The sequence below is a fragment of the Bombina bombina genome, chromosome 4, assembly GCF_027579735.1.
Source record: "Bombina bombina isolate aBomBom1 chromosome 4, aBomBom1.pri, whole genome shotgun sequence".
NCBI lineage: Eukaryota > Metazoa > Chordata > Amphibia > Anura > Bombinatoridae > Bombina > Bombina bombina.
Genome location: NC_069502.1, coordinates 691,138,793 through 691,157,672, shown reverse-complemented (window position 1 = coordinate 691,157,672; position 18,880 = coordinate 691,138,793). Strand labels below are relative to the sequence as shown.

Sequence of the window (18,880 nt, the reverse complement as noted above, 5' to 3'; positions counted from 1 at the left end):
GGAATTGAGAGCAGTTCTCAATGCCCTTCTGGCTTGGCCCCAGTTAACAACTCGGGGGTTCATCAGGTTTCAGTCGGACAACATCACGACTGTAGCTTACATCAACCATCAGGGAGGGACAAGAAGCTCCCTAGCAATGATGGAAGTATCAAAGATAATTCACTGGGCAGAGTCTCACTCTTGCCACCTGTCAGCAATCCACATCCCGGGAGTGGAGAACTGGGAGGCGGATTTCTTGAGTCGCCAGACTTTTCATCCGGGGGAGTGGGAACTTCATCCGGAGGTCTTTGCCCAAATACTTCGACGTTGGGGCAAACCAGAGATAGATCTCATGGCGTCTCGCCAGAACGCCAAACTTCCTCGCTACGGGTCCAGATCCAGGGATCCGGGAGCAGTTCTGATAGATGCTTTGACAGCACCTTGGAACTTCAGGATGGCTTATGTGTTTCCACCCTTCCCGCTGCTTCCTCGATTGATTGCCAAAATCAAACAGGAGAGAGCATCAGTAATTCTAATAGCACCTGCTTGGCCACGCAGGACTTGGTATGCAGATCTAGTGGACATGTCATCCTGTCCGCCTTGGTCTCTACCTCTAAGACAGGACCTTCTGATACAGGGTCCATTCAAACATCAAAATCTAACTTCTCTGAAGCTGACTGCTTGGAAATTGAACGCTTGATTTTATCAAAACGTGGTTTTTCTGAGTCGGTTATTGATACCCTGATTCAGGCTAGGAAGCCTGTTACCAGAAGGATTTACCATAAAATATGGCGGAAATACCTATACTGGTGCGAATCCAAAGGTTACTCCTGGAGTAAGGTTAGGATCGCTAGGATATTGTCTTTTCTACAAGAAGGTTTAGAAAAGGGTTTATCAGCTAGTTCATTAAAGGGACAGATTTCAGCTCTGTCCATCTTGTTACACAGACGTCTGTCAGAAAATCCAGACGTCCAGTCCTTTTGTCAGGCTTTAGCTAGGATCAAGCCTGTGTTTAAAGCTGTTGCTCCACCATGGAGTTTAAACTTAGTTCTTAACGTTTTACAGGGTGTTCCGTTTGAACCCCTTCATTCCATTGATATAAAAATGTTATCTTGGAAAGTGCTGTTTTTAATGGCTATTTCCTCGGCTCGAAGAGTCTCTGAGTTATCAGCCTTACATTGTGATTCCCCTTATCTGATTTTTCACTCAGACAAGGTAGTTCTGCGTACTAAACCTGGGTTCTTACCTAAGGTAGTCACTAACAGGAACATCAATCAAGAGATTGTTGTCCCATCCTTGTGTCCAAATCCTTCTTCAAAGAAGGAACGTCTTTTACACAATCTGGATGTAGTTCGTGCCCTCAAGTTCTACTTGCAGGCAACTAAAGATTTTCGCCAAACTTCTTCCTTGTTTGTCGTTTACTCTGGACAGAGGAGAGGTCAAAAAGCTTCTGCTACCTCTCTCTCTTTTTGGCTTCGTAGCATAATACGTTTAGCCTATGAGACTGCTGGACAGCAGCCTCCTGAAAGAATTACAGCTCACTCCACTAGAGCTGTGGCTTCCACTTGGGCCTTTAAGAATGAGGCCTCTGTTGAACAGATTTGCAAGGCTGCAACTTGGTCTTCGCTTCATACTTTTTCCAAATTTTACAAATTTGACACTTTTGCTTCTTCGGAGGCTATTTTTGGGAGAAAGGTTCTTCAGGCAGTGGTTCCTTCTGTATAATGAGCCTGCCTATCCCTCCCGTCATCCGTGTACTTTTGCTTTGGTATTGGTATCCCAGAAGTAATGATGACCCGTGGACTGATCACACATAACAGAAGAAAACATAATTTATGCTTACCTGATAAATTCCTTTCTTCTGTTGTGTGATCAGTCCACGGCCCGCCCTGTTTTAAGGCAGGTAAATATCTTTTGAATTATACTCCAGTCACCACTTCACCCTTGGTTACTCCTTTCTCGTTGTTTCTTGGTCGAATGACTGGGACTGACGTAGAGGGGAGGAGCTATATGCAGCTCTGCTGGGTGAATCCTCTTGCATTTCCTGTTGGGGAGGAGTTATATCCCAGAAGTAATGATGACCCGTGGACTGATCACACAACAGAAGAAAGGAATTTATCAGGTAAGCATAAATTATGTTTTTTCAGAGGGTATTCATTTCATATGCTGCATAAGTGTCATTACCAAATTAGTATAACAATGCAAATTATCTTTAGCTTGTATCTCTTTTGTGGTAATCTGAAATTGCTATATGTGGGTTTACATTTCTAGTATTTTGTGTTAATATTTGAATTCATTACATCACCAGTTTATTTTTTAAGTTATTTTCAAGTGACAAGCATTAAAATGTATTGTTTAAGATCATTGAACAACAGCTCAGTCATTCCCTATAATATTATTGGCTCAGTTTAGGAGAATGCAAACATGTCTGGTTGTGCATTTATTTTATTTTAACCTAAATGCCAGTATGTTTTATTCTTTCAATCTTACCTAGGTGGCTAGTGTATCCGTACAGCTGGCATAATGTCCCTAGCAGTGTTGGCACATAGAGAATATCATAGGTGATAGTATAAACCAGCATGGATACAAATGTAAGGAATGTAATCCTGCAAGTATCCCCTTGGAACTGCAATACATTGATAGCCCCTTCTATGTTCTCTCTATGTTTCTGTAGGGTTGCAGATTCATGGAGTACACTTTAAATAAAGTCGATAAGAATAAATACTTCAAATAGAGAATTTACAAATGTGTAGAAATGCAAAATATTACAATATGGATTTTTAAGCTTCCACTTAACAAAGAAATGTGTTAACACTCTGAGTCCTGCTGGTTCTTATCTCCTATGGAAATCTAGGTTTCTAACACTGGCTTCAGCCTGATCAAGCAACATATTTTGATGGGATGTTGTCAAAGTTGTCCATCCTAAATGCAGTTTGATGGCAATCTAATGTGAGTAGCATTGCAGCCAGAGCTGATTGAGTTATATCATCTTTGTAGAACATCATCGTTGTATCAAACGTACAAATACATTTGTAAGGTTGGATGAACTGTTAGCTCAGCAGATCAATTTATTCTTGTGTTACTCTCTAAAGGAGGGGAATCATGGTAAAAATATCTTATTTCTTCTGTTATGTGTGATCAGTCCACGGGTCATCATTACTTCTGGGATATAACTCCTCCCCAACAGGAAATGCAAGAGGATTCACCCAGCAGAGCTGCATATAGCTCCTCCCCTCTACGTCAGTCCCAGTCATTCTCTTGCACCCAACGACTAGATAGGATGTGTGAGAGGACTATGGTGATTATACTTAGTTTTTATGACTTCAATCAAAAGTTTGTTATTTTACAATAGCACCGGAGCGTGTTATTACTTCTCTGGCAGAGTTTGAGGAAGAATCTACCAGAGTTTTTTACTATGATTTTAACCGGAGTAGTTAAGATCATATTGCTGTTCTCGGCCATCTGAGGGAGGTAAAAGCTTCAGATCAGGGGACAGCGGGCAGATGAATCTGCATTGAGGTATGTAGCAGTTTTTATTTTCTGAATGGAATTGATGAGAAAATCCTGCCATACCGTTATAATGACATGTATGTATACACTTCAGTATTCTGGGGATGGTATTTCACCGGAACTACTCTGTTAAAAGTCACTAATCCTTTTAATAAGTATTTATCATGTTAAACGTTTTTGCTGGAATGTAGAATCGTTTACATTTCTGAGGTACTGAGTGAATAAATATTTGGGCATTATTTTCCACTTGGCAGTTATTTGGTTCTAATTATGACAGTTTCGTTTCTCTTCACTGCTGTGTGAGAGGGGGAGGGGCCGTTTTTGGCGCTCTTTGCTACGCACACAGTACGTTTTTGCTAAAAAAGATTATAACCAAGTTGCAAGTTTATTGCTAGTGTGTTAAACATGTCTGACTCAGAGGAAGATATCTGTGTCATTTGTTCCAATGCCAAGGTGGAGCCCAATAGAAATTTATGTACTAACTGTATTGATGCTACTTTAAATAAAAGTCAATCTGTACAATTTGAACAAATTTCACCAAACAGCGAGGGGAGAGTTATGCCGACTAACTCGCCTCACGCGGCAGTACCTGCATCTCCCGCCCGGGAGGTGCGTGATATTATGGCGCCTAGTACATCTGAGCGGCCATTACAGATAACATTACAAGATATGGCTACTGTTATGACTGAAGTTTTGTCTAAATTACCAGAACTAAGAGGCAAGCGTGATCACTCTGGGGTGAGAACAGAGTGCGCTGACAATACTAGGGCCATGTCTGATACTGCGTCACAGCTTGCAGAGCATGAGGACGGAGAGCTTCATTCTGTAGGTGACGGTTCTGATCCAAACAGATTGGATTCAGATATTTCAAATTTTAAATTTAAATTGGAGAACCTCCGTGTATTACTAGGGGAGGTCTTAGCAGCTCTCAATGATTGTAACACCGTTGCAATACCAGAGAAACTGTGTAGGTTGGATAAATACTTTGCGGTACCGGCGAGTACTGACGTTTTTCCTATACCTAAGAGACTAACTGAAATTGTTACTAAGGAGTGGGATAGACCCGGTGTGCCGTTCTCACCCCCTCCAATATTTAGAAAGATGTTTCCAATAGACACCACCACTCGGGACTTATGGCAAACGGTCCCTAAGGTGGAGGGAGCAGTTTCTACTTTAGCTAAGCGTACCACTATCCCGGTGGAGGATAGCTGTGCTTTTTCAGATCCTATGGATAAAAAATTAGAGGGTTACCTTAAGAAAATGTTTGTTCAACAAGGTTTTATATTGCAACCCCTTGCATGTATCGCGCCGATTACGGCTGCGGCAGCATTTTGGATTGAGTCTCTGGAAGAGAACCTTAGTTCATCTACGCTAGACGACATTACGGACAGGCTTAGAGTCCTTAAACTAGCTAATTCATTCATTTCGGAGGCCGTAGTACATTTAACCAAACTTACGGCTAAGAACTCAGGATTCGCCATACAGGCACGTAGGGCGCTGTGGCTAAAATCCTGGTCAGCTGATGTTACTTCTAAGTCCAAATTACTTAATATACCTTTCAAGGGGCAGTCTTTATTTGGGCCCGGTTTGAAAGAAATTATCGCTGACATTACAGGAGGTAAGGGCCACGCCCTACCTCAAGACAAAGCCAAAGCTAAGGCTAGACAGTCTAATTTTCGTCCCTTTCGGAATTTCAAAACAGGAGCAGCATCAACCTCCACTGCACCAAAACAGGAGGGAGCTGTTGCTCGTTACAGGCAAGGCTGGAAGCCTAACCAGTCCTGGAACAAGAGCAAGCAGGCCAGGAAACCTGCTGCTGCCCCAAAGACAGCATGAACCGAGAGCCCCCGATCCGGGACCGGATCTAGTGGGGGGCAGACTTTCTCTCTTCGCCCAGGCCTGGGCAAGAGATGTTCAGGATCCCTGGGCGCTAGAGATCATATCTCAGGGATACCTTCTAGACTTCAAATTATCTCCCCCAAGAGGGAGATTTCATCTGTCAAGGTTGTCAACAAACCAGATAAAGAAAGAAGCGTTTCTACGCTGTGTACAAGATCTGTTATTAATGGGAGTGATCCATCCGGTTCCGCGGTCGGAACAAGGACAAGGGTTCTACTCAAACCTGTTTGTGGTTCCCAAAAAAGAGGGAACTTTCAGGCCAATCTTAGATTTAAAGATTCTAAACAAATTCCTTAGAGTTCCCTCGTTCTAAATGGATACTATTCGGACAATCTTACCCATGATCCAAAAGGGTCAGTACATGACCACAGTGGATTTAAAAGATGCTTACCTTCACATACCGATTCACAAAGATCATCACCGGTATCTAAGGTTTGCCTTCTTAGACAGGCACTACCAGTTTGTAGCTCTTCCATTCGGATTGGCTACGGCTCCAAGAATCTTCACAAAGGTTCTGGGTGCCCTTCTGGCGGTACTAAGACCGCGAGGGATTTCGGTAGCTCCGTACCTAGACGACATTCTAATACAAGCTTCAAGCTTTCAAACTGCCAAGTCTCATACAGAGTTAGTTCTGGCATTTCTAAGGTCGCATGGATGGAAAGTGAACGAAAAGAAGAGTTCTCTTTTTCCTCTCACAAGAGTTCCATTCTTGGGGACTCTTATAGATTCTGTAGAAATGAAGATTTACCTGACAGAAGACAGGTTAACAAAGCTTCAAAATGCATGCCGTGTCCTTCATTCCATTCAACACCCGTCAGTAGCTCAATGCATGGAGGTGATCGGCTTAATGGTAGCGGCAATGGACATAGTACCTTTTGCACGCCTACACCTCAGACCGCTGCAATTGTGCATGCTAAGTCAGTGGAATGGGGATTACTCAGATTTGTCCCCTACTCTGAATCTGAATCAAGAGACCAGAAATTCTCTTCTATGGTGGCTATATCGGCCACACCTGTCCAGGGGGATGCCATTCAGCAGGCCAGACTGGACAATTGTAACAACAGACGCCAGCCTACTAGGTTGGGGCGCTGTCTGGAATTCTCTGAAGGCTCAGGGACTATGGAATCAGGAGGAGAGTCTCCTTCCAATAAACATCCTGGAATTGAGAGCAGTTCTCAATGCCCTTCTGGCTTGGCCCCAATTAACAACTCGGGGGTTCATCAGGTTTCAGTCGGACAACATCACGACTGTAGCTTACATCAACCATCAGGGAGGGACAAGAAGCTCCCTAGCAATGATGGAAGTATCAAAGATAATTCGCTGGGCAGAGTCTCACTCTTGCCACCTATCAGCAATCCACATCCCGGGAGTGGAGAACTGGGAGGCGGATTTCTTGAGTCGCCAGACTTTTCATCCGGGGGAGTGGGAACTTCATCCGGAGGTCTTTGCCCAAATACTTCGACGTTGGGGCAAACCAGAGATAGATCTCATGGCGTCTCGCCAGAACGCCAAACTTCCTCTCTACGGGTCCAGATCCAGGGATCCGGGAGCGGTTCTGATAGATGCTTTGACAGCACCTTGGAACTTCGGGATGGCTTATGTGTTTCCACCCTTCCCGCTGCTTCCTCGATTGATTGCCAAAATCAAACAGGAGAGAGCATCAGTGATTCTAATAGCGCCTGCATGGCCACGCAGGACTTGGTATGCAGATCTAGTGGACATGTCATCCTGTCCGCCTTGGTCTCTACCTCTAAGACAGGACCTTCTGATACAGGGTCCATTCAAACATCAAAATCTAACTTCTCTGAAGCTGACTGCTTGGAAATTGAACGCTTGATTTTATCAAAACGTGGTTTTTCTGAGTCGGTTATTGATACCCTGATACAGGCTAGGAAGCCTGTTACCAGAAGGATTTACCATAAAATATGGCGTAAATACCTATACTGGTGCGAATCCAAAGGTTACTCCTGGAGTAAGGTTAGGATCGCTAGGATATTGTCCTTTCTACAAGAAGGTTTAGAAAAGGGTCTATCAGCTAGTTCATTAAAGGGACAGATTTCAGCTCTGTCCATCTTGTTACACAGGCGTCTGTCAGAAAATCCAGACGTCCAGGCCTTTTGTCAGGCTTTAGCTAGGATCAAGCCTGTGTTTAAAGCTGTTGCTCCGCCATGGAGTTTAAACTTAGTTCTTAACGTTTTACAGGGTGTTCCGTTTGAACCCCTTCATTCCATTGATATAAAATTGTTATCTTGGAAAGTTCTGTTTTTAATGGCTATTTCCTCGGCTCGAAGAGTCTCTGAGTTATCAGCCTTACATTGTGATTCTCCTTATCTGATTTTTCACTCAGACAAGGTAGTTCTGCGTACTAAACCTGGGTTCTTACCTAAGGTAGTCACTAACAGGAATATCAATCAAGAGATTGTTGTTCCATCCTTGTGTCCAAATCCTTCTTCAAAGAAGGAACGTCTTCTACACAATCTGGATGTAGTTCGTGCCCTCAAGTTCTACTTGCAGGCAACTAAAGATTTTCGCCAAACTTCTTCCCTGTTTGTCGTTTATTCTGGACAGAGGAGAGGTCAAAAAGCTTCTGCTACCTCTCTCTCTTTTTGGCTTCGTAGCATAATACGTTTAGCCTATGAGACTGCTGGACAGCAGCCTCCTGAAAGAATTACAGCTCACTCCACTAGAGCTGTGGCTTCCACTTGGGCCTTTAAGAATGAGGCCTCTGTTGAACAGATTTGCAAGGCTGCAACTTGGTCTTCGCTTCATACTTTTTCCAAATTTTACAAATTTGACACTTTTGCTTCTTCGGAGGCTATTTTTGGGAGAAAGGTTCTTCAGGCAGTGGTTCCTTCTGTATAATGAGCCTGCCTATCCCTCCTGTCATCCGTGTACTTTTGCTTTGGTATTGGTATCCCAGAAGTAATGATGACCCGTGGACTGATCACACATAACAGAAGAAAACATAATTTATGCTTACCTGATAAATTCCTTTCTTCTGTTGTGTGATCAGTCCACGGCCCGCCCTGTTTTAAGGCAGGTAAATATCTTTTAAATTATACTCCAGTCACCACTTCACCCTTGGTTACTCCTTTCTCGTTGATTCTTGGTCGAATGACTGGGACTGACGTAGAGGGGAGGAGCTATATGCAGCTCTGCTGGGTGAATCCTCTTGCATTTCCTGTTGGGGAGGAGTTATATCCCAGAAGTAATGATGACCCGTGGACTGATCACACAACAGAAGAAAGGAATTTATCAGGTAAGCATAAATTATGTTTTTAAGATTGTTATATTTGTTTCAGTATAGCATTAAAACCTATTTGGAAACTGGTCTTTATGTACATATGTATTTATTTTTATTTGTTTATTTTTTGCAGACATAAAGGACAGAATTGATGATGGCCAGGCAGAAGCTGTTATTGATGAAGAAGCCATTTTAAACATCATGGAAACTAGTCAAAACTTTCAGCATTTGTCTCAAAGGCTGAGTCAGTCTCCAGTCTTCCGTAAGTAATATGTGATGGCATTAAGGTGCACCTTGAAAACGTGAGTTTATGGCCAACTTACATGACGGCAAAACTAATGATGAACTATGAACCTTTATATTAAATGCCCTATAGACATGACAATAATAAGTAAATTTAGTACCTTTTGAATAATTTTATTTAGCTAAGCAAGGAAGAAAGGCACACACGGATATTCTTGAATGGGTTTTTTATTGCTGATAGTTTTATAAAATCATAGCCTATATCATGCAGCAAGTTTCATTTAGCGCCCCTGTTCCTCGCACATTCTCTTGGTACAGCACATATAGTTAGATTCAACTATAAAAGGCATATTTTAGTGCAAACAATATATGTTCTTATTCATTAATAAGCCTTCATTACACAAAGGGTTGAACACATAGATAAAATTTTGCTCCGGATCTTCAAGTTTTGCATCTCTTGAGCAGGGCACAGCCTGGTATTGGTAGCATCGTGCAACTGCCAATACTGGTTGGCTCTCCAAGGACTTCTATAGAAAACAAATTATATTATATCATTAATTAGAATGTGTAATTTATTGCTTTAGAATGTCCCTGTAGGAGTTAAACATTCCCCATCCACTTGAAAAAGAATCTTATGTAAACCATTGTTCTTCAAGTCTTCCTTCCAGCCTACCTTCATGCTTCATTTCAAGTTTCTTTCTTTTGGAGCAAATGCTAAAGTAGTTGGCATCCACGTGATCTCCCAGGGGTGCATATAGTATGTTTAAGTTTATATTGCATTTTAAGAATAGATACAAAATCTCATACAAAACATTTGTTTAAGATACCGGCATCCAAAGGCCCCACTGGTTTTCTTCTCCTTACCTGAGGATGAATTTAGTGTCTGTAAATGTCAGAATTTTGACTTTTGATTGTTACAAAGAATGTTCCCCTTAAAAGGACAGTGCACCGTAAAATTGGTTTCCCTTAATGTGTTTCTGATGTCTTGTTATACAAGCTTCAGTGTATAAAATATGAGGAATTGCATCTTTAGGTTTAGTGTTTTTTAAAACAGTTTTATTAAAGTGAAGGTAAATTTAGATGATAAAGTGCCAAGTTTTTAAAAATCCGATTAAAAACAGGGGCACTTTAATTTATCAAAATTTAACATTTCACTTGTGTTGTGAAAATACCTTTTAAACTTGACAGCCGCTGCATCGCTTGCCCCGCCCGTCGCAAAGCCTCTTCCCGGGTCTAAAATGAAGAATCAGTCTTCCTCCAATCACGGCGTTGAATCAGACACTGATTCCCCCGGGGGGAAGCCGTGATTGGAGGATGACCGATCCATCATTTCAGACGTATAATGAGGCTTGCGACGACCGAGGGAATCGCTGGAGCAGCTGTCAAGATTAAAAGGTAAGTATTTTTACAACACAAGTGAAATGTAAATTTCCCTCTTAATATGGGAAGAGTCCACAGCTGCATTCCTTACTTGTGGGAAATACTGAACCTGGCCACCAGGAGGAGGCAAAGACACCCCAGCCAAAGGCTCAAATACCTCCTCCACTTCCTTATAACCCCAGTTATTCTTTAAGTGTGACTCCTTTTATCTGTATAGATTCAAGGGTTAATATCTCATGAGGGGGATTATTGAACAGTGGGGAATAATCTCATATGTTTATTTGATTTTATGCTGCTTTTATGTGTGAGATGTTATGGGCTCATAGGCTGTTATGGAATATACAGGTTTCACTTTCACTTTGAGAGCTGTGCAGCTTACAAGTTTGACACGCTTTTTCTCATAGCAGAGACGGTCTTGCATTGTGCAATTTTCATTCCCTCTTTCCTGACTGGGTGTTTACCAGAGAGGAGTCATAAATCTCTGTACTGTCTGGGTCATAGGAGATGGGGAATGCCCCAGCCATTGGGGTATAAGGGTGCCGTTTTTTTGTGAATAAAATAAGATTGTTTTATTTTCTATATTTCTCCACTTATTGCACTAGCGACAGAGGATTCTGTTACTTTAGGGTACTCCCTCTAGTCCTCAAGAGTAATTTCTGTTTATATTGTGAGGAGACCTTAGATCCGCCCTCTCAATTATGTTCCATATGCCTTGATAATGTGATAATATCAAACATGTTTGATACCACTGAGCCGTCCACCTCTGAGGAGTTGTCGTCCAGTGGGGTGCGTACCCTACATTCTTCTCTCTCTAAACATGCAGTTTCCTGTAGCATTGCTGATCCTCCATCTGGAGGGGGCCTTTTTTTCACCAGATGTTACTGCGCAGTTCAGACGGCGGTGACTGCGGCCTTTAATGCTTTACCTTGCCCTGCCAAGCATAAGCAAAAGGTTACATATTGCACTCCTTCCCAGAGTATATCCGATAATTTATTGGATTTAACTGAACGGTTATCCAAGGATGAAGTTCTTTCTGAGACTTCAGAGTATAATCATTCTGGGTCGGAGTATGCTGCTTCTAAACCTCCGGCTGCGGAGGAATCAAACTTTAGTTTTAGGAATTTGCGCTTTCTTACTAAAGGAAGTTGTTGGCAAATTCAGAGTTTCCAGGGGCCAAATTGCCTAATGAACCTTTGATTCCTAAATTGGATAGAGTTTGAGGACAGGGTGGTATCTTATCCTTCCCTGTTCCTGTTAGATGGCGAACATTATTAAGAATGAATGGGACAGGATTGGATTCCTTTTTTCCCTCTTCCCCTTTAACAAATTGTTCCCGGTCCTGCACTCTCTATGGAGTTGTGAGGTTCTGTCCCTAAAAGGGATGGCACTAACTTCGCCCTTGCTAAACGTACTACTATCCCGCTTGAGGATAGCTCTTCGTTTTAGGTGCCCTTGGATAAAAGATGGAAACTCTGTTAAGAAAGATGTTTCAACATATGGGATATTGTTTTTTCAACCGGCGGCGGCTGTTGCCGCGGTTGCAGGAGCAGTTACCTATTGGTGCGACTCTTTACAGGATTTGATCGAGGGGGAGGGTCCCCTCAGCGTTTTTCAGGAAAGAATTAAGGCCTTGAGGTTGCTAATTCTTTTATCTGTGATGCTAATATGCAGATTATTCGTCTGAATGCTACGGCTTCAACTTTTTCTGTTCAGGCCCATTGGGCTCTGGCTGAAGTCATGGTCTGCGTATATGACTTCTAAGTCTAGACTATTTTCCCCTCCCCTTTCAGGGAAGGATTTTGTTTTGTCCAGGCCTGGACTCGATTATCTCCACGGTCACAGGGGGCAAGGGTGCCCTCCTACCACAAGAGAATTTGAACTAGTCTAAGGGACGATTTTCGTTCTTTTCGTACTGATAAAACCCATTTCAGCAGTCCTCCGCTAGGCCAGAGCAAAACAAGAGCTCTTGGAAGCCGGCTCAGTCCTGGAATAAATCCAAGCAGAGTAAGAAGCCCGCCGAGTCTAAGTCGGCATGAATGGGCGGTCCCCGTCCCCGGTCCTCTTCTAGATCGTGGAGGGGGCAGTCTGTCGCTCTTTTTAGTTGCTTGGTTCAGGGATGTGCAGAATCCATGGGTCCTGGAGGTCATAGCTCAGGGTTACAAATAGGTTTCAAGTCTCAGCCACTCAAGATTCCTCCTCTCTCTCCTGTCTTCCTGACCAGAAAGGAGGGAAACCTTTCTGAGGTGCGTACAGGATCTGTCCTCTTAGGAGTTATTTTCCGGTGCCTATCGCAGTGAGAGGTTTGGGATACTATTCAAACCTTTTCATGGTCCCGAAAAAGGAGGGAACTTTCCGTCCAATTCTAGACCTAAAGTGCTTAAACAAGTTTTTAAATGTCCCCTCGTTTAAGATGGAGACAATGGATCCATTCTTCCCCTCATTCGAGAAGGGAAGTTCATGACCACGATGGATCTGAAGGATGCTCCCTTCACATACCATTCCTCAAGGACCACTTCCAGTTCCTAAGGTTTGCGTTCCTGGACCAAAACTTTCAGTTTATTGCGTTTCCGTTTGGTCTAGCTACGGCTCCAAGATATTTTTCAAAGAGTGGTCCATACGGAATCTCTCCTCTGTCTTCTTCGATCCCATGGATGGAAGATAGAGAGAGTTCTCTTGTATCAAGTACCAGGATAGAATTCATGGGTACTATATTAGAATGGGAATATTCTAACGGACCAGAGACGTTGCAAGCTAGCTTGAACATTTCTTGCTTTTCAGACCTCCTTAAGGCCATCTGTGGCTCGGTGTATGAAGGTGATTGGTCTCATGGTGTCCAGCATGGACATTATTTCTTTGCCAGGTTTCACCTCAGACTGTTGCAACGGCGCATGCTGAAGCAGTGGAATGGCGATCATCGGATCTGTCTCAACAGATTTCTCTGGACATCCGATCGAGAGAACAGCTCTCTTGGTATTTTTGTCCAGATCTCTTGTCCTGAGGGACATCTGTCTTAAGACCATCCTGGGTGATTGTGACTACGGTTGCGTGTCTGCCTGGATGGGGAGCTGTTTGGGTTGCCAGGGAGGCACAGGGCCATGGGACTCAGGAGGACTTGCTCCCTCCCGATCTCATTTTGGATCTTCAGGCAATATACAATGCTCTGAAGGCTTGGCCTCTGCTGGGTTTGTCCCAGTTTATAAAATTCCAATCAGACAATATAACCTTGGTGACTTACATCTACCATCAGGGGGGAATGAGAAGCTTCCTAGCTATGAGGGAAGTATCTCGGATTCTGGAGTGGGCTGAGACCCATGTTTGTTCGCTGTCAGCGATCCACATTCCGGATGTGGACAACTGGGAAGCGGTTTTCCTCAGCAGACAATCCTTTCATCCGGGGGAATGGTCTCTCCATCCCGGGTGTTTGCTGAGATTTGCAAGAGGTGGATCTTATGAAGTCTCATTACCAAGCTACCCAGATATGGGTCGAGGTACAGGGATCCTCAGGCGGAGCTAAAAGATGCATTAGCGGTGCCTTGGAGGTTCAATCCAATTTATCTTTCCAGATGTTTCCACTACTTCCTAGAGTAGTGGATCGAATCAAGCAGGCATCAGTGATTCTGTTTGCTCCGTCTTGGCCGCGAAGGATATGGTTTGCGGATCTAGTGGGGATGTCATCATCTCCTCCGTGGAAGTTACCTTGTCGCAGGGTTCTGCTGACCAAGGTCTCTTTGTTCATCAATGTCTAGATTCTCTGAGGCTGACTACGTGGAGATTGTCCGCTTAGTCCTAGCCAAGAGAGGGTTTTCTGAGAGAGTTATTTTTACTCTCATTCGAGCTTGTAAGCTGGTTGCTCATCGCATCTGTCATAAGTTGTGGAGGACCTACTTATTCTGTTCTCCAGGATGAACTGGAGAAGGGCTTTTCTGCAAGTCCCCTGAGGGGACAGTTTTCGGCCCTGTCTGTGTTACTGCACAAGAGGTTCGCTGAGCCTCCAGATGTGCAGTCCTTTCTTAAGGCTCTGCTAGGATCAGACCTGTGTTTAGATCTAATGCTCCTCTTTGGAGTTTAAATCTTGTTCTTAAAGTTTTTGCAACAGGCTTAGTTGGAGCCTATGCATGAAGTAGACAATAAATTGTTGTCTTGTGAGGTTCCTTTTCTACTGGCTATTGCTTCTGTGATTCTGTGATTGCTACCTTGCAATGCGTCCCTCCTTATCTGGCTTCCCATGCTTATAAGGCTGTTCTACGAACCAAGTTAGGTTTTCTTCCTAAGGTTGTGTCATTTCTCAACATCAATCAAGAGATTGTGGTTCCTTTTCTTATGTCCTAAACCCTCGTCAAAGGAACGTTTATAACATAATTCTGGATGTGGTTTGTGCCTTGAAGTTCTATCTTCAGGCTACGATGGAATTTAGACAAACTTCTTTCGCTGTTTGTTCTCCTTTCCAGGAAGCGAAGGGGTCAGAGTCTTCGACTTTCTTATCTTTTTGGCTGAGGAGTGTCATCCGTTTAGCATAGAGTCAGCGGGACATAAGCCTCCTCTGAGGATTGCGGCTCATTCTACGAGAGCAGTGGTTTCCTCTTGTGCCTTCAAAAATGAGGCCTCTATGGATCAGATTTTGTAAGGCTTTTTCCAAATTTTACAAGTTTGAGATTTTTGCCTCTGCTGAAGCAGCCTTCGGGAGAAAGGTTTTGCAGACTGTGGTGCCCTTAGATTAGGGTCCGCCTCTCTTTTTTCCCTCCCGTTAGCATTCAGTGTACTCTAGAGCTTGGGTATATGTTTCCCACAAGTAAGGAATGCAGTTGTGGACTCTTCCCATATTAAGAAGGAAAACATAAATTATGACTTACCAGATAATTTCCTTTCCTTCTGTATGGGAAGAGTCCACAGCTTCCCCCCGTGTTCTCCGATGGGTGGCCCTAAATTTAAATGTATTCTTCTGGCACCTTTTTCACCCTGATGTTTCTCCTACTGTTCATTGTTCCCTCGGCAGAATGACTGTGGTTATGAGGAAGTGGGGGAGGTATTTGAGCCTTTGGCTGGGGTGTCTTTGCCTCTTCCTGGTGGTCAGGTTCAGTATTTCCCACAAGTAAGGAATGCAGCTATGGACTTTTCCCATACAGAAGGAAAGGAAATTATCTGTTTAGTCATAATTTATGTTTTTGATGAATTAAAGTTCCCCTGTTTTTAATTGGATTTTTAAAAACCGGACACTTTATCATTTAAATTTACCTTCACTTTAAGTTTACATGGAAATACATACTATTACAAAAAGAGTTAACAGACATTCTGGAAAAGTAAATTATACTGGTTACTGTCAACATGCTCCTTCAACTAGATCAACTCTGAATTATACAGTCACCTGAGACCCTCCCTTAAGGTCATGATTAACAATATGATGTGATTAACAACAAGTATCAATTAGTGTGATTAGAAATAAAATACAATAGAATACATAATTTTCTGTAGGTCTACTATTGACGTATAGTTTTCTGAAGATAAGGGTAAAATCTAATATCTTTTGATTTCACATTTCCTTTCTAACCAGTATTTAAGAATGTGTATGTAGGATAAAGAGAGCCAAGAGAGAAAAAAAAAATATATATATAGAGAGAGAGAGTAGAAAAATAACTTTGTCTGTGGACAGGCAACCACAGATAAGTCCCTTCCAGTATTTATACCACTGCAAGATCCCAGGTGTAAAATGTCAGACATTCTAAAAAAAAATTTCTCTTTATACACAATGGCCTTATTATCTTACTAGTTGATAAGCCTACCCAGAGGGCAGTCTATGTGGGAAAAATGTAACCCCCCCAATCTACAAAAAATAAAAAAAGTAAAAATACAGAAAATAATACACTATCCAAAATAAAAAAATAAACCTAATCCCTATGAAAATAAAAAGGCCCCCCCGAAAAAACACACCCCCTAATCTAAGAATAAACTACCAATAGCCCTTAAAAGGACTTTTTGTAGGGCATTGCCCTAAATAAATCAGCTATTTTACATTAAAAATAAACAAAGTCCCCCCCTATCACCAAACCCCTCAAAATAAAATAAAAAACTTTAATAAACCTAAACTACCCATTGCCCCTAAAGGGGCATTTGTATGGGCATTGCCCTTAAAGGGGCATTCAGCTCTTTTTCAGTGCCCTTAAAAGGCATTCATCTCTTTTGCAAATTGCCCAATAAACCCTAATCTAAAAAAACAAACCCCCCCAAAAAAAACTAAAAAATAAACTAACACTAAAGCCCCAAATAGGTACTCACGGTTTCAGAAGTCCGGCGGAGAAGGTCTTCTTCCAGGTGTGTCCATCATCTTCATCCACAGCAAAGGCGGCGCGGAGGTCCGGAGTGGTCTTCCTAGATGTGACGATCCTCGGCGGTGGTCATCTGTGGCGGTGTCCGCGGTCCTCGCGGCGGCGGTGGTCTTTGGTGGCATGGAGGCTCCTCTTCATCCGATGTCCGTTGTATACTGAATATTAAATGCAAGATACCGCAATCAATTTGGGGTACCTTGCATTCCTATTGGCTGAATTTTTCAAAATAGCCAATAGGATTAGAGCTACTGAAATCCTATTGGCTGTTCAAATCAGCCAATAAGATTTCAGTAGCTCTCATCCTATTGGCTGATATTGAAAATTTCAGTCAATAGCAATGCAAGGTACCACAATAAATATAGGGTACCTTGAATTCAATCTTCAGTGTGCGGCGGACAATCGCATGAATAGAAACCTTCGCCGAGGACCACTGCAGAGGATCGCCACATCTGGGAAGACCTCTCCGGACCTCCACTCCGCCTTCGCTCCGCGCGCATCTGAGAAGACCACCACATCTGGGAAGACCGCTCGAACCGCCTCTCTGCGTCGCCTTCGCTGTGAATGAAGATGATGGACCTGCCTGGAAGAAGACCTTCTCCGCCAGACATTTGAAACCGTGAGTACCTATTTGAGGCTTTAATGTTAGGGTTTTTTTTTAATTTTCTTTGGGGGGGGGGGGGTTGTTTTTTTAGATTAGGGTTTATTAGGCAATTTGCAAAACAGCTGAATGCCCTTTTAAGGGCACTGAAAAAGAGCTGAATGCCCTTACAAATGCCCCTTTAGGGGGAATGGGTAGTTTAGGTTTATTAGTGTTAGGGTTTTTTTTATTTTGGGGGGTTTGGTGGGTGGGAGGTTTTACGGTTAGGGGGGACTTTGTTTATTTTTAATGTAAAAGAGATGATTTCTTTACAAAAAGCCCTTTTAAGGGCTAGTGGTAGTTTATTCTAAGATTAAGGGATGTTTTTATTTTGGGGCGCTTTTTTTTATTTTAATAGGGATTCGGTTTAATTTTTTTATTTTTGATAGTGTTGTTTATTATTTTTTGTAATGTTAGACTTTTTTATTTTCTGTAATTTTAGATTAATGTAATGTCAATTTTTTAAAATTTTATTTTAATTGTAATGCAGTTTTTAAAAAAAATGTAACTATGGGGTTAATTTAGGGGGTGCTAGGTTAGGGGGCTTAGTCATTGAATTAGTTTTTTGCGTTGTGGGGGTTGGCAGTTTAGTAGTTAATAGGTAAATTAGGTTTAATGCCTTGTGGGGGGCTGGCGGAATAGGGGTTAATAAATCTATTAGGTAGTTTGTCGATGTTGTGGTTGGCGGATTTAGGGGATAATTATTTTATTGGGTATTTTTTTTTCTTAATATTTCGTGCTGGCGTTTAGTTTATTTTTTTCTTAATGGTTCAGTTAAAAGACCCTGTGCTAACTGGAATAAATGCTAAGAAATCTACTCCTGCAAGTAAAAACGCATGAAGGTGCAGCCCCCCGATCCAGATCTTTTGGTAGAGGCCAGGGTAAGGCTTCCTTTTAGTCTGTCCTAATTCTCTGGCTACTGCTCAAGTTTCTTTAGGTAAATCAGATAGATTTCCGACTAAAAGAAAAGTTTCTTCTGTTCTATATACTAACCTTTCTTTGAAAAGTTCAGGTTCTATTCCAGTCCCGTTTGTAACTGCATCACGTTTTTGCTTCTAAGGATCCTGTCAATTGTATGGGGGTTTCTAAGAGTACAATGGGGTCTGGTTTCCTCGGGAGGTGAGGTTTCCAATATAGATTCTGAGTCTCAGTGCAACCTTCATGGTTCTTTAGGTTTAGCCTCTGTTGAAAAGAAAGTTTATTTTCCTCTTCCAGTAAGATATGGTCACAGTAGTGACTTAGGTCATCCATCTGAGGGGAATTCTCAATTTCATGGAAAAAAGGATAATGTTTTGAATTCCCTCTTAGCTTAAAGGGACACTCAAGTCAAAATTAAACTTTAATGATTCAGATAGACGATGCAGTTTTAAACAACTTTCCAATTTACTTCCATTGCCAAAATGTGCACAGTCTTCTGCAGTGGGTGTGGCAATAGACATAACTTTTGAAATTTGTCAGAAAAAAGAAAACTACTACTCCTTTGAAGTTCAGACTAAGTGCTATTGTATTGTCTTCATGCATTTGTTGATTATGCAAATCTACTGTATTTACTGGTACTTTTAAGGGACAGTCTAGTTCAAAATAAACTTTCATGATTCAGATAGGGCATGTCATTTTAAACAACTTTCCAGTTTACTTTTATCACCAATTTTGTTTTGTTGTTTGTTC

General features: G+C 42.2%; 1 protein-coding gene across 1 annotated transcript in view; it reads left to right on the top strand.

Moving 5' to 3' along the window:
- REV3L (REV3 like, DNA directed polymerase zeta catalytic subunit) overlaps positions 1 to 18,880 on the top strand; it is a 471,052-nt gene that overhangs the window by 273,269 nt on the left and 178,903 nt on the right. Inside the window, exon 10 of the mRNA XM_053710865.1 lies at positions 8,766 to 8,894. Coding sequence (XP_053566840.1) covers positions 8,766 to 8,894 — 129 coding nt within the window. The remainder of the gene's footprint in view (positions 1 to 8,765; positions 8,895 to 18,880) is intronic.